The sequence below is a fragment of the Castor canadensis genome, chromosome 10 (assembly GCF_047511655.1).
Source record: "Castor canadensis chromosome 10, mCasCan1.hap1v2, whole genome shotgun sequence".
Classification (NCBI taxonomy): Eukaryota; Metazoa; Chordata; class Mammalia; order Rodentia; family Castoridae; genus Castor; species Castor canadensis.
The window spans coordinates 117,100,158-117,124,057 of record NC_133395.1 but is presented as its reverse complement, the minus strand read 5'-3'; the positions used below and the strand labels follow the sequence as shown (position 1 = coordinate 117,124,057).

The window sequence follows — 23,900 nt, the reverse complement described above, 5'->3', positions numbered from 1 at the left end:
AGTCTAATGTTAAATCAAGGTCACGCTGCAACCACAAGTTGGCTTCTACAAGAAGCTGGCAAAAATGAGTGACAGGATGCTGTGAGAGCCAATTGTCTACATGGAGTTCACACTCAAGAGTGGTTTCTGTTTTACTATTGTGTAAATAATGCATGTGGATTTGCTACATGTCTTTTAGACCAGTGCCACACTTTGAGATGTATAGATTAGATGTGCATACATTTTTCCTTCTGGGGAGTTGGTTGTTGAACATTTATCTGCCACCACTGGTGGAGACAGCCGTGGAAGACTGTTGGTGTCAGGGGATGTTTGGAACCCAGATTTTTGAGTGAGAGAGAAGTGAAAAATGCTAGGACACTGCTTTCAATTAGGTTGGGAGAGGTGTTAAGACATTAACTATGCCACATTACCCCACCCTAGCCTGGTCCCCCAGCAGCTGGATGGGGACAGAGACACTTGGGGAGCAGCATCTGTCCAGGAGTTCCCTGTGCTGGTCCCAGTCTCAATCCTGGCTTCATCACCCTCCTCAGAGATGGGGGACTGCACCCTGAGGTAGTAAGTGCTCCACCAAGGAGCAGTGGATTCCAGGGGCTCACAAAGAGGACACAGGCTCACCGGAAAGGAGCAGCTGCTCTGGCCCAGACTCTGCTGTGCACTTGACCTCCATCATCTCACTGGTGCAAATTAAGCATCATGCCAGTCCGATACAGACATCTCTTTTGTCATCCTTATTTTGCGGAGAAGACTGGGGCATTTTGGAGAGGAGTGACCTATCCAAGCAAGCTCACACAGCTGGTCAGGGTTGGTGCCAGGATTTGAGCACAGGTAGCCAGACTCTGTGTGCCTCAGAGTGACTGGATTGTTCCCAAACATCTTAGTGAAGATGAAGGAAACATGAAAGATGTAAAGACTCATCATGTCCATTACAATGATGATGTCAACAATGAAACATGAGAATCAGACCCAAAATTCTACCATTTCATTTGACTTTCAGATTTTTGGGGGGAATGGTTTGTTTCCTCCAACTGGCAGGTAACAAATTTTTCATTTTTTTCACAAATTTTGAGTCCCTCTTATCCACTAGGGATGTATTCCAAGACCCTCAATAGATGTCTGAATCATAGATAGTACTGAACCAAATATACACTATATTTTTCCTGCACATTCATAAGTATGATAAAATTCAATTTATAAGAGAGACAAAGTAAGAGATTAACAATGATTAATAATAAAAGAATAATTATGACAATATACTACAATAAAATTATATGTTATCATCTGTGTGTTTATGTCTCATAATATCTGTTTCCATTTAAATATTTTCAGACCAAGAGTAACTGAAACCTCAAAGAGAAACCATGGAGAAGGGGGATACTACTGTTAGCATAGGCATAGGAGACAAAGCAGAAGTCAAGATAGACAAGAGGAAACAGATGGCAGAGCCCCTGTAATGGCATCCACACCAGACTGTATCAGGAAGCAGGTATGGTTTTGCTTTTCATTGTTTTCACAGGCTCCAGCCTGATTTCTGACCCAGAGAAGTTAATCATTAACTATGGACCAGCTGGATGAATGCATGCCACAAGGGTTAGTCAGACCAAGTACTCCTGTCCCTTCCCCACTCCAAAGGTGCCTGGAGACAACCAGGACAAGAAAACTCCCAATGGGTTCTGCCTGCACCTTCTTTGGGCTGCCCCAGCTTTAGGCCCTCATCCCTGACTGGCCCACCCACTCAGGATGCAGCCACTCTGTTCCTCTGTCTATCCTAAGCCTGACATCATTATAGATGGTCAGTTTGGAACCAGTCTGCTGCCTAGAAGCTGAGAAAAGTGAGCCCTCCCCAGTGGAATGAAAGGACAATAGCTATGAACTCCAGTAATGAAAGTTATGTAACCATAAAGGCTACCTACTTCTTTTCCAGGCTCCACCCAAACCCTAGATGCCTAGAAAGAAAGTAGCGAAGTGGGAGAGCGAGTCATGTCCAGTTCACAGTCCAAGATTGTCTCTGCATTGTTAAACTGGTGCCCACACCCAGGAGAGCTTGGCCTGTGGGGAGCCTGGCAAACACACAGCCGAAGGGAAAAGCAGGAGAGAAGCAGCGCAGTGTGTAATGAGCTCTATGGTGATTACAAAGTGATGTCTGTTAACTGTAGCAAAAGGAACAGAGGTAAAGAAGAAAACTTTACCTCTCAGGCCAGGAGTGGAGCTCAGTGGCAGAGGAGTCCAAGGATGCATAAGGCCCTGGGGTCCATCCCCAGCCCAGAAAGAAAGAGAAAAAGAGAGGGAGGGGGGAGGGAGGAAGGAAGGAAGGAAGGAAGGAACAAAGGAAGGAAGGAAGGAAGGAAGAAAGACTTGTGGAGACTGAAATTCCAGCCACCCAGACATACAGAGGTTTGAAGGGGCATGGCTCAAGCAACAGAGTGCCTATCTAGCAAGCACAAGGCCCTGAGTTCAAACCTAGTACTGAAAAAACAAAACTATGATATTTCTTATACCCATGGTATGGGGTGAAATTCATGCCAGCTGGATGGATGGATGGATGCTTGGCAATAAGGCAATAGAGAAGAACAGAAAGGAAAGAGAGAAAGAGATAAGAGAGACACATATTTTCTCATGTTGCATAGAAAATTCTATAAGGATACTTAGAAACTGGGGAACCACAGTCCATCTTAGAGAATGAGAAAAGGTGGGCACTTAGATAGATATTTTATATCACTCTTCCCTACTCTAAATATTTTACCATGAACAAGCATTATTTTTATAATTCTTAAAACATCCCAGTTCAAATATTATGAATATGTAATATTCCGGGGCAAAGGGAAATTAAAGTTATACAAGTTGTATCATTACTGTGGCCAAATACCTGAGAAAACCAACTTAAAGAAGGAAGATTTTATTTCATTCAGTTTCAGTCCATTGTAACAGGGAGGGGGTGGCACAGCAGAGCAGTTCACATCACAGTGGCCAGGAAGCAGACAGTGAGAGAGAGAGAGAGAGAAAGAGAGAGAGAGAAGCCAGCCCCCTAATGACCTCCTCCATCTAAGTCCCACCTCCTAAAGTATCTCCCACCTCCCAAAATAGCACTCCAGCTGGGAACCAAGCATTCAACACATGTGCCCATGAGGGACATTTCATATTTAAACCATAGCAAAGGTGGCAGCTTGTTCGTTAGCTGATGTCAAGATAGGAAGTGTAGCCTGGACTATCCAAGTGAACCTGGTGTAACCGCAGGGCCCTTAGAGTGGAAGAGGCAGGCAGAGTGGAGAGTTAGAGAAGTGAGGAAGGCAGAACATGCTACATGTGAAGATGGAGGAAGGGGCTACAAGCTGAGAAAAGTGAAAGGCCTCTAGAAACTGGAGAAGGCAAGGAAATAGTTTTCCCTGGAGCCTCTAGAAAGGACTGGACCCTTTAGCTCGTAAGACTCACATCAGACTCGGGAAGTAAGTCAGTCATCCTCTCCCTGTCCCTCCAACAGCAGGACAGTCACACTATAGACGGTGTGGCCATCTATGGTGATCCAGGTCCTGATCCCCTAAGTGTCCACCCCCGCTGCCCACTCAGGTCCTACAACCAATGTAAAGGTTCTGTCCCCACTGTCCACTGTCGCTGTTGTCAAAGGAACAGCAGGAACATAGAAGTGAATAGAGGAATGAGTTATTAATGCTCAAAAGAGAAACCTCTAACTCCATTAGTATTCTATCCCTTTGTCTCTCTTGCCAAGCCCTGATTTTATTACAAAGCAGATCAGGACACAAGGCACATGTGGCCACAATGGATTTGGTCAATTAACAAAGGTGAGGGAAACTGTAAATTGTTGGTGGTTTATTGATGGCACCACTTGGCAAAGTAATGCTTTGTGCCTTCCTCCCTCAGCCTAAGAGCACACCTGGCTTCCTTTTGTTATCAACACCCATCGGTGCTGTGAAAACTGTTTCCAATTTGATGCTAAAATCTCTGCCTAGGTCCTAGTTCAGTTTCTCTTCAGATTAGAACTAGAGAAATCACCGTGGTGGCCATTTATTCATGATGAACCAACTCGTCTGTCTTTGGGTACCCAGAAGCTCAAATTTAATCCTTAGAAACCCACACATCCAAGTCCCCCAAGCACACACATGCACACTCACACCTATGGGCACCCACACCTGGATACACGCCTACGTGTGCACACATGCCTGCTAGTTAACCACATCAGATACACACAGGGTGATTCTGCTTTGCCATTTGCTCTCAGACAGACCAGGAGAGGGTTTGCTTCTCTATGCTTCTTCCTTTGAAGGAAACCACCCCAGCTCTAGGGAAATAAACAATCTTCAGATTAGTTTGTCTGCCTGACAGAAAAACAGGCCTGTGCTCAACAGAAAGAAAAAAAAAAAGCACTTTGATTCAGGAAAATGCCGAGGCCTTCAGTGGTCTGAAGCCCCAGGGAGGCTGCTGCCATTGTGTTCTGGAGCCTGAAGCTGATGCATGAGGAAAAGGGTGTGTGTGTATGTTCTCACACGCTAGCTGTGCCAACAATAAATTACTTAACCACTCTGTGCCTCGGTTTCCCTATTTGCAGAAGTTGTAGGTAATAAAATTCTCCCGTTGGGGGACTGTCATTAGGATGAATTAAGGTTATGCATGCATCTTATTGAATAGAGTGCTTTATAAACTTTGGATTCTGTTATTCCCATTCCATATTCATCTATCTTCCTACTGTTGAATACACACACACACACACACACACACACACACACACACACACACAAACACACACACACACCTCGCTCAAAGAGAGGATGCTGGAAAACTGCCCTTCCAGCAAGAAGGCACTTTTCCCCATGGTTTTCAAAGCACCTTGACAGCTGTTTCTTCTTTTGAGCCTCATAAAACTTCGTGGGGTGAGAGGCTGGAACTGTGGCTCCATTTTTTGATAAAAGAGCATATAAAGATGCACAAATGTCACAAGAGCTGCTAGCAAAGATTCACTGCAGTGAATTTGTAATAAACACACACATTACACACCACACACACAGACACACACACACACACACACACACACACACACACACACACACGGAAAGGATCTAAATGCCCCGTAGGTGGAACAGTAAATGAAGATGGTGCCTCGTGACATGTAATTGTGTGTGGCCTTTAAGAAATCATACTACATACTTCTAATGGCAGGGAAAGTGCCTTGGCTGTGACAATAAGTGAACAGAGAAGCTTCTAATGCTGTGCTCAGAAAGAGTCACACCATTTGGTTGGGGGAAGATTTGCCTGATTACTTTTCCTTCACACTGTTTGGTGTTTTCTAAAATTTTCATGATGGGACTGTATTGTTTTTATAATTAAATAAGGTAAGTAAGATTTGGCATTACAGTGACTTCCCTGACTGGCAGCAGAGCCAGTGTCCCAGGTTTTTTTGCCAACAAAAAGGATGTTGTGACCCTTCCACTTCCTTCTTGCCACTGGGTCAGCATTTGGCACAAACACCCCTACTCACACACCAGGAAATGAGAGATCAACCATGAAATGCCAATCATTGCATTTTCAAGACCTTCTGCTCCTGCCAAACTCTGTATCCAGACTTGACACAGCCCCCTACTTACTCTGTGTTATCATCTGAGAAAGAAGGGAAGGCATCCTGGCACCTTTCACCAAAGTCAAATTCACAGGTGACAATCCTAACAAGAAGCCATGACGATCACAATCCAATTTGTGAGCACCTCCTATGAGCCAGGCCTTCCAATATCCTCTGCTTTATCTCCATAACCACCCATAATGCGGTTCTCCCATCTCATAGTTCAAGAAGGGGTAACCATTCCAAGGGGACCCAGCTAACCAATAGCAGAGTCAAGACACACACCCAAGCCATTCTAACCCAAGGTCAATGTTCTCCACCTGTGTGGCAGACTGGGCAGTGGGGAGCTCCTAGCCTACACAGGCACCAGCACCAATGCCAGACCCAGCTGATTCTGAGTGCACACTGGGGTGAATTTCCCTCAGATGGATGCTTCAGTGGGGCCCTTGCCTTTGGAAGGAAAATAGCAGATGACCTCAATGATGAAGAACTTCTCCAAAGTGTAGTGCTCTCAGAGAGAGCATTCATCCTCCTTACCTCCCAGGGCTGCTGGGAAAAATGTCTGATACCCAGATAAGGACAGGAAGCCCAGATCATACAACTTTGAAGGAAAGCATGAGTGTCACAGCTTCTGGCTCACAGACCCAGGGCCCGCTGTGAGGACACTGATGCAGGAATAAGCCGGCACTTGTTTACACTTCACTGGTTATTTGGCAAGTCCTCCCCGAGCACCTGCAGAGTCCCAGGTACTGTTCTAGTGCACAGTACCAGTGGGGTCACTGCCCTCTGTCCCTTTTTTGAGCAAAAAAAGGGCAACAAGTAAAAGCCAGTATTGGGGGCTCAGAAAACCATACCCCAAAGTGTGGCACTCTGACATGCTGAGCTGAAGAACAGCCTCAGACTCCAGGTTTCTCTGGTCTTCTCATTTCTCCCCTCAAGTGTGGGGTGGAAGGCATTTCTGGAGTCACTTTATCTGATAAAATGTGACAAAGTTTTCCAAAAGAAATACAATCATCAGCTGGGTGTGGTAGTTCATGCCTGTAATCCTAGCTACTTGGGAGTTCAAGACCCCATTTCAACCAACAAAAGCTGAGTGTAGTCAGTGGTGTGCACCTGTCATCCCAGCTACATAGGAAGGGTAAAAAAAAAGGATTGCATAAACCCGAGACTCTATTTGAAAAGTATCATAAAAGGCTGAAGGAGTGCTTCATGTGTTGGGTGCTTACCTAGAAAGCACAAGGTCCTGAGTTCAAACCCCAGTACCACCAAAAAAAAGTAAGAAATACTATTGTCTTAAACTCTTTAGGTATCCCATCAAATACACAGGAATGCTGAACCCTAAAAGAAAAAAGGAGATAAAAGTCATTAGCACACTTTTATCAGCCTATCTTAAAATAGTCTGGATTATCAGGTGGGCCTGGTGTTATTACAGGGAACTTAGAATGGAAGAGGGAGGCAGAAGGGAGTTAGAGGCAGAAGTGAAGAAGGAGAAACCCTTAGAGAGACATCAGTGCTGGCCGTGAAGGTGGGGTGAGGGGCCAGGGAATGCAGGTGCCTCTAGAAGCCAGAGAAGACAAGGAACAGATTCTACTCTGGAGTCTCCAGAAAGGGAGAGGGGGAGCCCTACTGGCACCCTGATTTAAGCCCAGTGAGCCTGTGTCAGATTTCTGACCTCCAGAACTATAAAATCAGAAGCCACCTGGTTTGCAATATTTGTTACAGCAGCCTGAGAAACTCAAACAGCATCTCAGAGATCCAGTCCTCAGAGAGGCACCCTCACCTCCTGCTGAAGAAGTTTCCCTGGGTTGTCAGTCCCCTTCACAGGGTCTTCATAGAACTTGTCACAACACACACACACACACACACACACACACACACCCCAAGATTAAACCCAGGGCCTCATGCATGGTAAGCTAGAACTTTAAAATAATTTGCTTATTTATCTGTTTACTTTGGGAAGTGACAGGGGAGGGGCCTCCCTAGGGAGGTAATACTGAAGGGTAGGTCTGAATAACAAGAAGGCAGCAGCAGCCTTTAGTCCCATCAGAGAAGGGGAGAAGAAAAGGGAAGGAGCCGGATAGCACTGCCAGTCCAGGACTGCACCCCCCAGAGGCCCCGCCTACTCTGAGATGAACAGCTGGAGCAGCCGCTCTGAACACCTGTTCCTAGGGACCTCACCCTGCTCTTTCCCGGCACTAGCCCCTGGACACTCCTCTTTTTCTTTTCCTGACCAGCTGTTGGACCTGATGTCCCTGGATATTCACCCCAAAGGGTCAAAGGATCTTGTGGTGTGTGAAGACTGGGGGCAGGGGGGGTGTCTCCTGGGTGACAAGTCATCCTAAGGATAAAGGAGAATCATGATTAGATACACAGCCTGGAGGGCTGGGTGGGGACAGGGGATAGTGAGCCCCTGCAAAGGCATCTGGGTCCTGGAGAGAGAGAGAGAGAGAGAGGTAACACACCGCATTCACTCTTTTGCTAACGGTCTACTAGGACCGCCCTTCTCTCTTTTCCACTCCTTCCCTTTCTCCCTCTCTCTCCAGCTGTAACCTCTTAATTCTCTGTACCCAGCCCAAGTCCAAAGTCTTTTTCTATATCACCTTATCTCCCTGTCTTTCCTCACTCTTGATTGGGCTCCCCTTTTCCCTAATCAAGCTTAGTATCTTGCAGTTACCTTTGACCCCTCCTTCTTTGCGGCACCCCTGCCCTTTTCTCACCCCAGGCTCACTTCCCATCTGTGCCTCCAGCAGCCCCTGCCCTGTCCAGACCTTCAGAATGGTGACCAACTCTCTCTGTCTGCCCCATCTCACCCACAACCTGGGGAGGTGTCAGCACAGAGCTGAGGTTTTGTAGGCTACCACCCAAGCATCTTCTGGGAAAGCTGGGACAGTGGTGTGGGGAAAAACACAGGCACAACCCTCCCTGTGCCCAACCAGCTCTAGACAAGACTTTAGACTCATTTCCTCTCCAGTGAGCTCTGAAATTAAACTTCCTCCTTCCTGGTAAGACTGTTTAACAAGGCAGGGAGAGTTTATGACAAGCCTCCTCCAAGGAAGGCAGGAACAGCTGGCCCACCTGAGGGACCCATGAGCTGCCCTGGCTTTCCTCTGGACCACCGCGTCTAAGAGGAGCAACCCCTTCCAGAACCAGGAGACTGGACCAGGTGCAGGGTGGAGGTTGGCTGGGTCAGGACTTAAGGCACCAACTGGACCATCTCACCTTCACTGAAGCACAGAAGTGGGAGCCCTGAGCCCTCAGGTATGTTTCTGCCAGGTTGCGAAGAGCTTTACCTTAATTGAGAGAAAGAATGATGGTGGCTAGGAGGGTGGGAAAATGAAAAGTGAGCCTGACAGAGACAGATAAAAGAAAAAGAAGAAGGAAAATACATAGCCAAGGAGATTTCTGAACCCGGAGTGAGAAAGGGTTCAGACTTCATCGGAGGGGCCAAGCCTGATCCATTGATATGAAGGCTTCCAAAGCTGGGTTCAGGCTTAGTGCAAAGACATGCTATGACTGATTAGTTATATCTGCCATGGGCACAAAGATAAGATATAGGGCACACAGCCAGGGAGCTGACAACCCACAATACAGGCTTTTTTCCTCAACTATAGGACACTTGGACACCTATTATTCACTCATCTATCCATTAAAAAAAATTCTGAGCCACACAAATATTTGGATAATGAATAAAGAAAGAAGGAATGTTGCTCTTAGGCTACAAATCTCATTTTTCTTTGAAAAGTTATGACAAAGGTATATGGTCTTGAGAGGTTTTCTAGTTGTATGATGCTGAACCAGTCCCTTCTCACTAAGATTTGATTTTCTCATCTGTAAAATGGGAGCAATGGTCTGAATATCTTGTGTCAATACCTCTAGTTCTACCTGTCTATGATAACAATCACTAAAACACAACAGACTTTGTGTGTGCTACTGTAATCACGTAATAACACTGTTAATCTTCGTATCACCTCTGTGAGCACAGTGTGTGCTCACAGTATCCCTTGTTTCCTGCTCTTGTGCTACACTGCCCTACGGTGCAGTTGATTCAAGTCCATGACCGAAGCAGGCAGCCTGAGTACTGGAGTGTCTTTTTGGATGATTCATTCACTGAGCATTCATTGAGCACTTTCTGAATGTCAGGTAAATGGGGATACACTGGTTAACAAGACAGGATAACATGCACACATTGTTCTAGCCAGAGAGCAAAACACAACTCACACAGGTAGTCACTTTCAGAACAGTCTGACATATGCCATGGAGATAGTCTGAGAGTCAGGGCAGACTCATTCAAAGAGATGGAATTTGCTAAGGCAGTTTGGGTCCTTCCAGGGTAGGAGGACAGAGAAGGAAGTAGGAGGCACAGTTAAGAATCTAAAAGGAGTGGGAGGAAGGAAGAAAGAAGGCAGTTCAGCTAGAGTGGGAAGGAGGTGTCACATCCAAGCCAAGCACAGTGGTAGGGATGAGATTGGCTTTGCTCAGTCCGTCCATCTGTGTGTCTGCTCTTGTACATCCAGAGGTTTAGGGGTTTCTGATTTATGGCCATCATTTACAAATAGCTTTCTTAGCTCTACTCCATTTATGCACATAGGCCCAGCAATTCCATTCCAATAAGAATTTCAGACCCTGTATGCTGAAGGGCCTTGGCTCCTCACTGGCACTTTCCGGGAGTGGAGTCATGATTTGCCAGCATTTCCTTGGGCAGGGCAGCTACCCTCCTGGGATGAAACGCAGGCCTGGTGTGGCTTCCGGTAGGCAGCAGACTGCCTGTCTGAGGGACTAGAAGCCTCACTCAGCCTGGAGTTCCATGGGGCAAGCTTGGAAGATAAGTCAATGCTTCCTACAGCTGGTACCAAGTCTTTGCTTTTCAAGACTTTAGAAAGCAAGGTGGGAACGCCGAGGTTTGCTCTCCCAGGGTACAGCCTGGAGAGACAATGGTGTAGAAATTGTGGGGAGAGCACCCCTTACCTTTGGTGTCTGAACCCCAGCTCTGCCTTTTTCTCAGCTGTGTCTTCTTGGTGCAATTGTTTCATTTTGTGAAACAAAAGAATGGGAGTACTAACAAATTCCTTTGGGGGCTAGCTGATGTGAATTTTGAAAGGGACAATGTGTGTAAAGCACTCTTATGAGGCTTGGCACATAGTAGGTACAGAATACAGGATGGTGCTATTCTCAGAGTTAAGTGCTTACTATGCAGTGGGCACTCTCAAGATACTAGGCATTTAAAAATGATGAAACACTGTCTCAGGAACCCCACAGTCTTTCAGATGAAACAGTCACGCCAGTGACTGAGGGGGACACTTGTTAAGAGAGCTCCTGTGTTAATAAGCTTTCTGTCACTGTGACAAAATATCTGAGAAAATAAACTTAAAGAAGAAAAGACTTATTCTGGCTCATGGTTTCAGAGGTTTCAGTCCATGATCACCTGCAGTCACTATTTCTGGGTCTGTGGTAGGGAGCATGTGGTGAAGCAAAGCTCCCATCTCATACGGCCAGGAAGCAAAGAGAGAGAGCAAGCGGAAGTCACCAGGGACAAAATATACCCTTCTAGGGCACACTCATAATACCTACTTCCTCCAATGAGGCCCCACCTCATCTCTCAATAGCCCATTGAACTATAACTTCATAAATGGATTAACCCATTGGTAAGGTCGAGCTCTCATGATCCAATCATCTCCTCTGAACACTGCTGCACTGGGGATGAAGCTTTGGGGGAACATTTCAGATCCAAACCATAACAGATGTATACAAGTTCTATAGAATCAGTACAAACAACAATCACAATGATGTGAACGGAGGCTGACCCTGTGTCTAGAATGGTGTCAAGCACTTTACCTGGATTAGCTCATTTAAATATAACAACTTTGCATGGTAGGTCTGATTATTCCCATTTTACAATGAACTTTTGAGCCCTAAGGAAGTGAGGTAACCAAGGCGGCAGGGCTGAGAATGGTAGGGAGAGATTTTGTGGCCAGGCAGTCCAGGTCCAGGAAGAGCTCAGAAAGGAGAACACATTCTACAGAGTACAGGAGTCCATGATGAGCAGAGGGAAGAGAGTCATGGGGGAGAAAACCACATGATCAGAGGTGTGGAGGTAGGATCTGGGAGTCAATCAGAAAAGTGAGGGGGAAGCTGGACAGGCACGATGCCCAGAACTTGGATCTTTCTGCAGGCACAGTTAGTTCTGAATTGGAGGAATATTCTGGTGAAAATGTCAGGAGCAATGTAGCTTCTGGTTAGGGAAGCTGTCAGAATGGAGCTGTTGCTGAAGACATAAGAAAATCCAAGAGTTGACCTAATGTTTTAGGTTCTGCAAAGATTGTAAAGATCAAACCTCAAGAGAAAAGGGCTAGGGTGGGAATTTAATTTGAGACTTTCTTGGATAGGTACCTGTGATTTGAAATGGGAAAATCTTTGTGATTCAGGAAGACTTCTGGGTACCACTGAAAGAACAATTCAAACTAGCCCAACAGGTGATGGATGTGTGTTGGTACATAAAGCAGGAACATCCAAAGATAATTCTGACTTCAAGAAAGGATGGATCTTGGGGTTCAAATGATATCACTAGAACTCTGTCTCCATCTCTGGGAGCCTTTATCCATTTAACTTCATTCTCAAGTGGGCTGTCCTCACAGGTTGCAGAAATACCTGTCAACATCTCTATTTCTGAGTCATCTTGATTCAGCAGCCAGCAGAAAGACAGCTCTTCTTTCCTGGCAGGTCCATCAAAGCCCCCAGGAGGGCTCTGATCTTAGCTTGGGTCACCTGCCCATAAATGATCCCATCTCTGTGATCAAGGAAAGGAACACACTTCACTCAGGGCTGGATCATATAACTATCCCTGGAGCCAGAGAATGGGGTCAACTCTACCCAACTGCATAAGAGGTAAGCATCAGAAAGAGGAGAATGCATGCTGGGCTGTCTACCACACCCTCACTCCTGCCATTCCAACTTTATTTAACTATTTACAAAAGTAACAGGTAGCAATGTTGCCTACACCATTCTACTTAGATGACCCTGGGTTTTTTAATGTCTCTAGGCCTCAGTTTCATTCAAAAGAAACTGAATTCATAAAAAGAATCTGCCTGACAAGATTGTTGGGAAAATTAGATTTTACAGGACAGGGCTCAAAAATGGCAGAACGGTAGTGCTCATTACAATCATTATTGTGATTAGTATTAAGATGGTCTCTTCTTCAATGAGATCTCTGGACACTATGCATTCCTGGGTGTAATTGATCTCCTAACACATTCCCAAGACCCCATTGCCTTTGTTGTGGGGACCACCATCTTGATTAGTCAAAGAGGCCAAGATCTAATTGTCTTTGATGGAGAGGAATAGAATTTTATAGTAGGTGGGTACATTTCTTCATGCTTGAGCTGGTGACATGATTCAGACAGAACGAAACAGACCTGTTGTGACCAGGGGATGAACCCATATGCTCCAAGCAGCCCCACCCTGATCCATTTAGTCCTCGTATGGCTCTGAGAACCACAGTCAGGTTCTCAGTGAAGAGAATTCAATGATTTAGGCTGGCCTCTGAGCCTAAGAGACCCGAAGGTGTCCAGCCTCCTGACCTTGCTCCCACCCCGTCAGAAAATGGAGGGAAGGGACAGGGCTATGTGTTTTAACAAATGGCTTCCCCTTTTGTCCAGCTGCTCTAGCAGGATCTGGAGGAACCCATTCCCAATTCAGACAACACCTTCCCCTCCCAACTTAGCAGAATTTGTAAGAGAGAATTGAGAGCACAAGGGGCACCCCAAGGGAGAGGGCAGGGGGGCCTACTTCCTTAACTACCCCTGTCATTTAGGGAGCTCTTCCTCTGTGCCAGGCACATGTTTTAGGTGCGTTCTTGCTTTTGATCTTCATTAAATAGATCATGTTTGTAGTCCCCAGGAAAAACCCAGATAGGGATCCATGACGGATACTCTGAACCACGCTGTGGTACACACTCCCACATTCTGGGTCAGAAAAGGCTCTGTAAGACTAAAGGAAGCAGAGGACTAGAGCTGCCATTTTCCGAAAGGCCTCTTGGGGGCAGCACTGAACAAGCACAAGGCACCTTGAGCCATTTACTCAGGCTGAGAGGAATATCCTCCTAAAAACCCATGTGAGGACAGAGGACAGGCAGCTGACCCTGCAAACTAAACAGGGGCTGGTGGGTATGCCCCTTTAAGATAACGGTGAAGGACAGAACCTTAGAAACTCCCTTTTATACCAGGGACACCCTTCTCTATCACCTCGCTGAGCCAAACCCAGAAAGGCCCAAGCTCAGCCCAGGGAGCACCCAGGATTCATGTCCACCTTGAGCTAAAAAGGTACATCCAAAGCAGGGCTGGAAAACTATGGCCCATGGGCCACAGGCAGTCCAACACCTATTTTTGTTTTGGGCTGTTTATTTGTTGTGGGATTTTTTTTGTGGCACTGAGGTTTGAACTCGGGGCATCTGTACTTGCTAGACAAACACTCTACCTCTTGAGCCACACCTCCACCCCTTTTTGTTATAATTTTATTTTTATGCTTTTGGCCAGAACCAACCTTGGTCAGTGATCCTCCTATTTCTGCCTTCTGAGTGGCTGGGATTACAGACATGAACCACTACACCCAGCTTCTTTTTGAAATGTGGTCTTGCTAACTTTTTTAACATGATGGTCTCAAATAATGACCTTTGCCTCCCACATGGCTGGGATGTCCCAACACTCCCAATCACCAAGACCTGTTTTTATAAAGTTTTATTGAAACACACCCACATTCATTCATTTACATGTTATCAAGAGCTGTTTTCCTGCTCCAATGGCAGAGCTGAACAGTCTTGACTGAGAAAAAATGGCACACAAAGCCCAAAATATTGTCTACCTGGCAGAAAACTGCCAACCTAGGCTTCAGAGCAGTTGAGGAACGTGGTTAAGAATATAAGCTCCCAGCCAGCCATGGTGGTTCACACTTGTAATCCCAGCACTCAGGAGATTGAGGCAGCAAGATCTTGAGTTCAAGGCCAGCCTGACCTACATAGAAAGACCCTGTCTCAAATTTAAAATTAAAAAAAAAAAAGATTGTGCACTCCTGAGACAGACTGCCTGAGTTTACTTCTGGGGTCCTTTCTTCCTCTGACTCTTAGCTGTGTGACCTGACTGCTCCGTGCCTCAGTTTCCCCCAGCTTCCTCACTGAACTGCTGTAGGACTAAATTGGTCAAAATAAAGAACTACAGTAGTACCTGGTGTGGGGTATTTGTCCTCTTATTCTAGGAAACTCCCCAGGAACATGGGGAGTAAAAACCCCCAGAACCCTGTCCTCTTCATACTGTCTTGCATTTCCTGTGTGCAGCTCTGTGTGGCCCGATCATGCTACCATTGGTCAGAACTGGAGAAAACGGTTAAAGCCAATAAATAAGTCAGAACAGGGCATAATGGAAATAATGGGCTTATATCCTCCCAGTGAAATAAATGTCACTGGAACAAATTGTTCCCACCAGCAGCCTTATTTTTTATGGATTTATTCTCTGTTTATCTCTCTGTGTATTGGTGACATAATCAATAATTGCCTGTAAATTACTGTGGGTTACAAGGACCATTCAGAGAGTGAAAGGTGGCCTCCGGTGACTTTGATGACTTCACACAGGCCTGGGACACAGGGTGTTTGGGATGGATTTGGAAGATGATAGAAACAGCACCAGGAACGGACTAGACCTGGGCGGGTCTGCACGCAGTCTTGGTTCCAGGCAGGACCCTCATGTGTATAATGTGCGTGTGCCTGTGTGTCTGTTGATGTGAGTGCCTTTCAGTCTCTTAGAGTCGGTTTCTTTTTCATTCTGTCCCTCTACCTCAGTCTTGTCTCTATCCTCCTAAGTCTGTCTCCCTCAGACCCGGTCACTACCTTGGTGGAGTTTCCATCTCCCTCACTTGCACTGTGAAGAATCTGTCCTTCCACACACAAGATTGCTGTTAGAGGCCGGTAGAACAAATAGCGCCCCCTGCCTTTGCTGGCCTTGCTCAGTCTGTAGAATGTCAGGGAATGACAGCAAAATAACCAGAGGAGTCAATTTCCTAGAGAAACTCTAGTCTGCACATGTTCTCTGCGCAGAGTATAGTTTTGGAGGAAGATGTTTCACAAGAAGTGAAAAGGAAAAGGCCATTCAGATGGAGGGAGAAACCCAAGGTATCTTTTCCCCTGAGCTTACTTCCCAAACAGAAAGTCACTTCCTTCCTTCCAACAACATTTACTGCACACCTACTGGTGCCCTGGTACCAGCACAGGACACGGATGAAGAAGACCCTTGGAAACCACTGTCTAAGGGGAAAGATGGCCCCAAAATCAGGGCTGACCATGAAGCAGGAAAAGGTGCCTTAATGGAGGGGTCCTTGAAATGCCAGGGAAGTACCAAGAGCCAGGATTTAAACAGAGAAAACACAAAACACTCACTGATGTCTCCACCAGGGCGCTTGGCTCAGCTCACCCAGCCCCCAGAGAGAGGACACTTTTCTCTGTCCATCTTGGCTCTAGAGCAGGTCATAGCTAAACTGAAAGTTACCTGCGTACAGAGGACTCAGGAAACAGGAAGGAAGTGACATCCTGGCTCCTGGAAGGTCATTAGGAAATGTCACAACAAGGGCTGGGGGAGGGAGCTCAGTACTAGAGCACATGCTTAGCACTCCCTCCCAGCACCTTCAGGAGGAGGAGGAGGTGGAGGAGAAGGAGGTGGAAAGGGAGGGAGGAAGGAAGGAAGGAAGGAAAGGTAAAAAAAAATGTCATAGCCAAGCAGACAGACAGCTGCTGAACACCAGATTGGGAAAGTCAGGGAGGTAGATAGTAGGAAGCAACAGGGATGATTGGCCCTGCAAACAGGGAGGAGATGAGGCTGATGCTGTCAGGTCAGCAAATCCCTTCCAGACAAGTCGCCTCACTGCCAGCCACCCCTTCCAGGACAAAGGGACAAATTGAGTCCGAGAGACTCAATGTGTTATTGTGCCCAATAACACACAAGTAGCAAGCAACAAGCCCACGTCTGTCTGATTCTACAACATATCTTCTTTCTCAACATCACAAACTTTTTGCTCCCTAGTTCTTTCAAGGCTAGAACCTCACACATTGGCCCATCTGATCAGCTCCTCCAGCAGGCCACATCTGCAACAGGAGACTGCGAAGTGGCCAAGAAGGGGACCGCAGCAGCTCAGACTTACCGATTTCCAAGCTTAGCATCTCCAAGGAGTAAAGAGCTTCTCCCTCCTGGTTTCCATATACACATCCCAGGGAAGGCTCTGATAGGCCTGGCTTGGGTCACATGCTCACTTCTGATCCAATCACAAGGAAATCACAAAGCTCTTTTTGGCCAACCCCTTATGACAGGGTGGGGTGCCATGATGGATGTACCTTCATCCAAGTACTGCATGTAGGTGTATAACCTTGACTTGGAATATTTCTACACTGAAACCAGAAGGGTGATTGAGAGTGTTCCAGGCACAGAAGCACAGAATTGATCTTCACACAAGGAGCTAGCAAGTGCAAAGGCCCAAGGAGAGATGTTCCAGGGCATGGATCACTTTGGGACTCGATTTGTCCTGGTGCCCAACCTGTCTTCCCACAGATGCTCAGAAAATGCTTCAGGAATGAAATTCATAATTGACCGTGTGGCCCTAAACAAATCGCTTGGCTTCTCTGTACTTCAGCTTCCTTCTCTATCTGGTGATTTAATCACCTTAATCTTCCAAGACTATGCAAGAATCCAATTCATTCAGACTCCAAATACTTACTGAGCACTCCCTCAATGCCCAGCGCAATCCTAGGCCTGCAGGGCACATGGCCTGCCATGGAAAACAAAAAATTTAGGGCTCATAAATATGTCTCATCTGATCTGCAGTCAGAAATCAGAAAGGTGCCACCCACAGGGAAGGGAAGGGCAAGGGAGAGGTCCAAAGACAGTGAGGGTGGTCAGTGGCTGTCTAGTCAGACAGAGGAGGGACAGCTCCCAGCAATTCAGGCCCTCCCATGCCCACCCTTATCCCCTTCCTTCAACCCTCCCATCTCACCTACTCACCCTGGGGCCACCTTATCTGTGCCTGGGCCAAGCCAGCATCAAGAGCAATGGGACCTTTCCTCTGCAACTCTGTAACCTGAATAACAGGTTGTGACAATCTCCAGCTGGGACAAGGAGGAGACATACTTTTTTCAGGTTTTGGTGACTACAGAGAGAATTCTTCCCACCCCATTCCAAGTGTCACTCCCCTCCCCCCAGCATGCCTGTCCTGGGCCCTACCTCCAGAGCCCCCACACTACCACAGTGAGCAAGCTGGGGATTCAGGAGACCAGGGAGCCCTTTGGGTGCCAGATGGACAACTGGGAACTCAGCCAGGAGAGATATTAGGCCAGCCAAGCTCTCACAACCCAGCCAGGACCGGCCCCTACTCCTCCCCACCCCCACCCAGCAGCCAGGATCCTGCTCAGCATGGGCTTAACAGCAAGAGGCTAGACCCTGCTTAGGTATGTGCCTCCTACCCACCACTTCTGTTCCTGGCTCTCTCCTCTGTCTCTGAGTGTCTCAGTATGTCTCCCTCTCTCTCTCTCTCTCTCTCTCTCTCTCTCTCTGAGTCTCCGTGTGTATCAAGACTACTTGTTCTTATCTCTGTCTCTTTCTTACCCTCTGTTCCTCTCTCTCCATGTCTACTTTTGTCTTGTTCTTTTTGTCTTTTTGTCTCTCTCTGTCTCTCTGGCCCTGTCCACACCACCTGGCTCTTTGCACACTCTGTGACTATCTGTGTCTGGCTGAACTTGCCTTTCCATCCTGTCTGGTGCACAACTATCCTGGAGGGACCCCACAAATGTCCTTCCAATCTCATCCAATAGCCTATGTTCTTAGCTCTAAGTCACATCCTGATCATGATATACTTTTATGTCTGGAAAAGGAAAAAAATAATCAGGTAATTTGAATTTCAAGAAGTTAAAGTTCTACAAAAACTGCCTGTGGGTAGAGCCAGGAATGCCTCTGGCCTCTGCATACAAATGGGGAGGCCCCATGAGTCTGGGAATTGTACAAGGGGCAGGGAAAGGGTGGTCATGGCTGTGCCCCGGTTAAGTCCAAGTCTTCTGTTTCAGGCCCCGTCCTTGGCAGTTGAACTTTGGAGGCCATGTCTGTTGAGATGGATTCCTAAGACAAAGATTCCGAGGTGGGGAGGAGCAGGAAGAGTGGTAGGAGCAAAGGCACAGCAGAGTAGGCCACCTGCTGCCAAAGGCCTAAGGACAGGCCTGCTCTAGGATGGCTGTGGGAGGTCCCAGACCCAGTGCACTTACCTCTGTCCTGCCCTCCCCACACCCACCACCATCTCCACAGATCTTTGGGGCTTTCAAAGCTGCCCAGTCACTGGTAACTGCTCAGCACCTAGAGGTGGCACCAGAGGGTGGGGGGGAGAAGGATGACCCAGCCCTTGCCGAGGACTCGAGAAGGGAGGAAACTTTGGTTTTAACTCTCCTCTGAGACAAGGAGTATTGGCAGTGGTGCAGTATGAGGAAGCAGTAGTTGGAAACCTGTGTCCAAATTCTAGCCCTCACAGCTGATTAACCCTGGGCTTAATCACGGTGAGTCTTCCTTACTTATCTCTAAAAGGGGAAGATATATATGCACAGCACCTGGCACAAACTCACCTGTCATATGCAAGTTCTGATTACTCCACATTTTGATACATCAGCAAAGATCACTTGAGCTCCTGCTCCCTGATGGTTTCACTGTGCTAGCTAGCTCACTATCTCTTGGCAGGGAGGGAGTGAGGGATGGATGAATGGATGGATGGATGGATGGATGGATGAATGGATGGATGGATGGATGAATGGATGGATGGATGGATGGATGGATGGATGGATGGATGGACGGGTGGATGGATGGATGGATGGATGGACGGGTGGATGGGTAGATGAATAGATGAGTGAATGGATAAATGGATGGATGGACAATGTATAGATGATGGATGAGTGCATAGATAAGTGGATAAGTGGGTGAATAAACAGATGGATGGATGGACAAGTGGGTGAACAATGGGTGGATAAGTGGATGGACAGATGAATGAGCAAATAAATGCTGATTGCCTGCCAGACTGCATCGTCCTCTATTTTCTAATCTCTGTACTTAAAAAACACATGGTGAATTAAATATAAAATTCCCGAAGTATGAGTGAAGGGAAGATGGAGGCAGAAAGGAAACGAGGAGCGTTGCTTTCCTGTTCATCTAACAGGAGGTGAGAAGTCCAACTCAGTTAAGGCACCTGTCCTAATCGTCAGTCTTGTTCATTTTTAGACCCCAGACACCATTTCCGATTTGATTTTCTTCTCTCCACAGGTTAACACTGACAGGAAGCCACTCTTCACTTGGAGAGGATGAGAGTGTCAGGTATGTCAAGGTTCTGAGGATTCTCAAAGTCGGACTCTGAAATTCACTTTGGATCACTTTTCTGACATCAGTGTCTGCCCATCCTGGACTCAGAGGTGGTTTGGTCTATCTGATCTCAAATGGCCCAGTCAGAATTCCAAGAGGAAACTGGAACAGTGGGACCGGTGACCTCCTACCTCTAGGCTGAAGGGCTGGAGAAACCGCTGCCCAGTAGCCTCACTAGCTGGGATCACGGGATTTGACTCCATCTTGGAAACACCTGCCCCTAATCAGAAACTAGGGACAAAATATATACTTCCAAGAGAACTACTCTAGAATCCTAAAACTAAAAGTGCACAATAAGGCAAAGGCCTCTAGTCCACACCAACTGCACCCTCTTTGTACACATGGAGAAACTAAGGCACCGAACATAAAATGCACACACCCCATTTAAAGTCCCAAATAGCTGAGAAGGCAGGAGCACTGGATTTCTAGTCAGCTCTCTGGGTCCAAACCCTGCTTCTGTCAAAGCAACTGCCTCTCCAAGCCTCAGTTTCCTCACCTGTAAAATGAGAATAACCAACATTACTAAGCACATAGGGTTAGTGGGAAGGTGAACTGAGGTGATGTATTTAAAAGCTGTTCACACTGTGCCTGGCACAAAATGTGAGTGTTACCAAATATGAGCTGGTGCCCAAGGGGAATTCTGGGTACTCAGAGCTGCACCCCATTCTAGAAGACAAGGGATTTCCCCAGATTTGTGTCCCATTCTGCAGAATTCAGGGTGCCTCCTCCCCTACCCCAAGTAGCTAAGACTTGTTCAAGGCCACAGAACAGAGTTCAGGACTAAGGAGCCAGGGAAAGGCTGACAGGGGTGTCAGAGGAGGATGCAGGACCTTGACCTGAACCTGAAGGATCTGAGTAAAGAAGGCAGCAGGGGAGTGAAATAAGAACTGCTCTCTGATAAGGTAAGGGAGTGACAGAGCTCTGGGTGCCCCTCCCCTTGTGGGATTGTTCCCAAGTGATGGAGGTAGCAACCTGGCAGTGAGGCAGAGACCCCGGGGATCCACAGCCTGTCTCGAAGCTGCTGAGCAAGTCCAATGTGTGGTGGTTTTGACTTGATAGAAAATTGGGGAAGGGGGCATTACCAGGCCCTCAACCCATCCTGGAAGAAGCCTACTTCATTATAACTATAACATCCCTACCAATAAACCATGACCTCAGTGGGGAGGACATTGCTGTGCCCACTCTGTGACTGACAGACTCCAGGTCAGAGAGGCTGAGTCCTACCTGAGGTCACCTGGCTTCCCTGAGCATTAGACACAGCTTTTCCAAATCCTGTTACAGGATTCAGGGAAAGACTTGAGAGCCTGCCTCCTGCTCTTCTGCTGCAGTTCTTGGGCCTTACCTGATGGCCAAGGGGTGTTCTATATAAAAGTGCAGACTCAAGGCCTCATTTCAAGAGATTCTCTCTGGGGGTCTAAGTGGGCCCCAGAAAGGAGTGTTTAAAGTTTTCTCTCCCTAGGGCCTACTTGGATCGTGATTCCACAAAACCTGGCAGCATGTTCTCAATGTCTGAGCACTGCATGGATTTGCATGTGATCTCACCCCATGATCCCATGGTCTGGTCTGCAGCATGGGTGTGGTCTGCACCTACAATGTGGTGGTGGTAGTGGTGGGATTTGGATAAAACTTGCATACAGACTTTATGCGTGGCCATGTGCTGTGGTCTAGTGCCGTGATCTCCTGGCAAAGTCTCCTTGCTCTGCAGGTCTGATCCGTCTCTTGGCCCTCGTCTTTGCCCTGGTGGCCACATGGCTCTTCCTTCGCAGCTACATGAACCTCAGCAAGAAAACTATCCGTCTGCCACGCTGGCTGGGTGAGTAGGGCTCACTCCCAGGGTTGGAGTCTGCAGCCCAGAGCAGGGACATGTTTTTCCCTGTGTCATAGGGTGACCCAGGAGACAGTCAGATGTGGCAAAGTTTGCATGTGCCTTTGGGACGACCGCCCTCCCCCAGCCATTGTGGGGGCAGAGTGTAAGGGAGGAACCCCAGGCTGTCAGGAAGGCAGGAGCCATAGAGGACAGAAAAGTGTTCCAAAGCCCTGGAACACATGAACCTGGACCAAAGAAGGACAGGAGAAAGGAGAAAGAAAAGGAAGGATGAATACCGTGTGCCAAGTGGCTTCACCTGCATTTGGTCTTCTCCCTCCCTGGAGCCCTCTTCACACAGACCCCTGGGGTCCTGCTCCTTCTCGGTCTTCAGGTCTCTGTTCACATGGCCCTTCCATGACCTCCTCAGCTCCAGCCATGGCCCTTGCTCCTCATTCAGCCTCTCTCCTATTGGCCTGTGTCCTTCATAACTTCATTTCTTTGTTTCCTTATTGTTCCCTGTCTCCACTTCAGAGAATGTCTTGGATGGATGGATGGATGGATGGAATGGCAGGTGGGTGGGTGTATGCATAGGTGAATGATTGGATGATGGATAGGTGGATGGGTGGGATGGATGGATGGATGGATGGATGAAATGGCAGATGGGCGGGTGGGTGTATGTGTAGGTGGATAAGAGGATGAACAAGTAGATGGATAGATGGATGAGTGGATGGTCACTGCTTTTCCTGCGTTAATCTGCATAAATGCCTCAGGGAGTAGTCTGTAGTGTGGTATGGAGAGGAGTCGTGTGATCTGTGGTGTGGTTTCCTGTATTCTGAAAACAGAAGCTCAGGGAGATTTTGAAAAGTCACCCAAATTCACCCTTAAGATGTCAGAACAGGAATGGGTTCCCAGTTCTCCACATTCAAGTCCTTTCTGATAAAGGAAGGAGGGGAGGCTGGGATTTATGCCTCTGCGTTTGTCCTCCTGGAGGACCAAGAATCACCTCTACTCACAGAGTCCTACATAATCTGCAAAGAGCCAGGCCAGCTCACAGCTTCCCAGGACAGTGAGAAACCAGTCACCTGGCCCTAACACAGCCCTGCAGCCGTATCTTTTGTTTGTTTTAGGTAGTACTGGGGTTTGAACTTGAAGCTCCATGCTTGCTAGGCAGGCACCCTACCACTGAGCCATGCCTGCAGCCATTTTTGCTGTCGTTATTTTCCTGGATAGGATCTTGTGTTTTTGCCAGGGGCCTGCCTTGGACCAAGATCCTCCTACCTATGCCTCTGTGTAGCTGGGAAGACAGGCACAGACACCATGATGGTTGAGATAGGGTCTTCTTAACTTTTTCCTGGGCTGGTCTCAAATCACAATCTTCCTGATTTCCACACCCCACCCAATATCAGTAAGCCACCACACCCAGCTCCCTACCTGTACCTTGTCAGAAGGCCTGGCTTTTGGCCACCTAACGGCATCAGAGGAGATTGTCCCAGGAGTGCAGGGGTCTCAGGGTGGGAGTGCAGCTCAGGACATAGCTTTAGCCCAAGGGGGATGGGCAGCAGTTGAATGAAGACCCCCCTCCCCCAGTAATTATTTCCCTTTCAGCCCTCAACTCCCTGGGGTTGACAAACCAACCCCTCCAACACACATTCATCAGATGCCAAGTTCTGCATAAGGTCTCAGGAACCCCAAAATGAGAAACAGGTAGCCCCTGCTCATAGTCTGAGTGAGAGAAATGAACAGACTTGATCACAGTGTTCACAAACACAAAATGCGTCCACATGACCCAGAGTCTCCCAAAAGGCAGCCAGGGACAGGCAACATGCCCAGTGGGAAAGATGGCCACTAAAACCAATGGTATTCCACACTCATGGGGGTGACTTTCACATACCTCATAGGCTCCTTCCCTGGGTACCCCCCCATCTTACTACTTCATGTATTCATATTATAGCAGATATTCCTGTAACTCAATTTCATTTCAGTTATTATATTGATAGATAATAATAACAACAATAATTGCTTTCCTTGGTAATGCAACTTATTTTATTTTATGTATTTAATAACTTGCAGTCTGTTGGAGAAGGAAATACTGAGTGTCTCAAGGGGTGGGGATAAT

General features: G+C 47.3%; 1 protein-coding gene across 3 annotated transcripts in view; it reads left to right on the top strand.

The window, feature by feature from the left end:
• The first annotated feature begins 8,535 nt into the window (after window positions 1-8,535).
• Window positions 8,536-23,900, top strand: part of Fam3d (FAM3 metabolism regulating signaling molecule D) — a 30,140-nt gene continuing 14,775 nt past the window's right edge. The window contains exons 1-4 of one of the 3 annotated variants that reach the window (XM_074044076.1): window positions 8,536-8,821; window positions 12,281-12,445; window positions 19,882-19,932; window positions 21,683-21,790. In XM_074044076.1, the coding sequence (XP_073900177.1) occupies window positions 19,920-19,932; window positions 21,683-21,790 (121 nt within the window). In that variant the 5' untranslated portion in view covers window positions 8,536-8,821; window positions 12,281-12,445; window positions 19,882-19,919. Of the gene's footprint in view, window positions 8,822-12,280; window positions 12,446-17,840; window positions 18,036-19,881; window positions 19,933-21,682; window positions 21,791-23,900 lie in introns of those variants that run through there. The other 2 variants (XM_074044075.1, XM_074044077.1) reach the window with 2 other exon arrangements.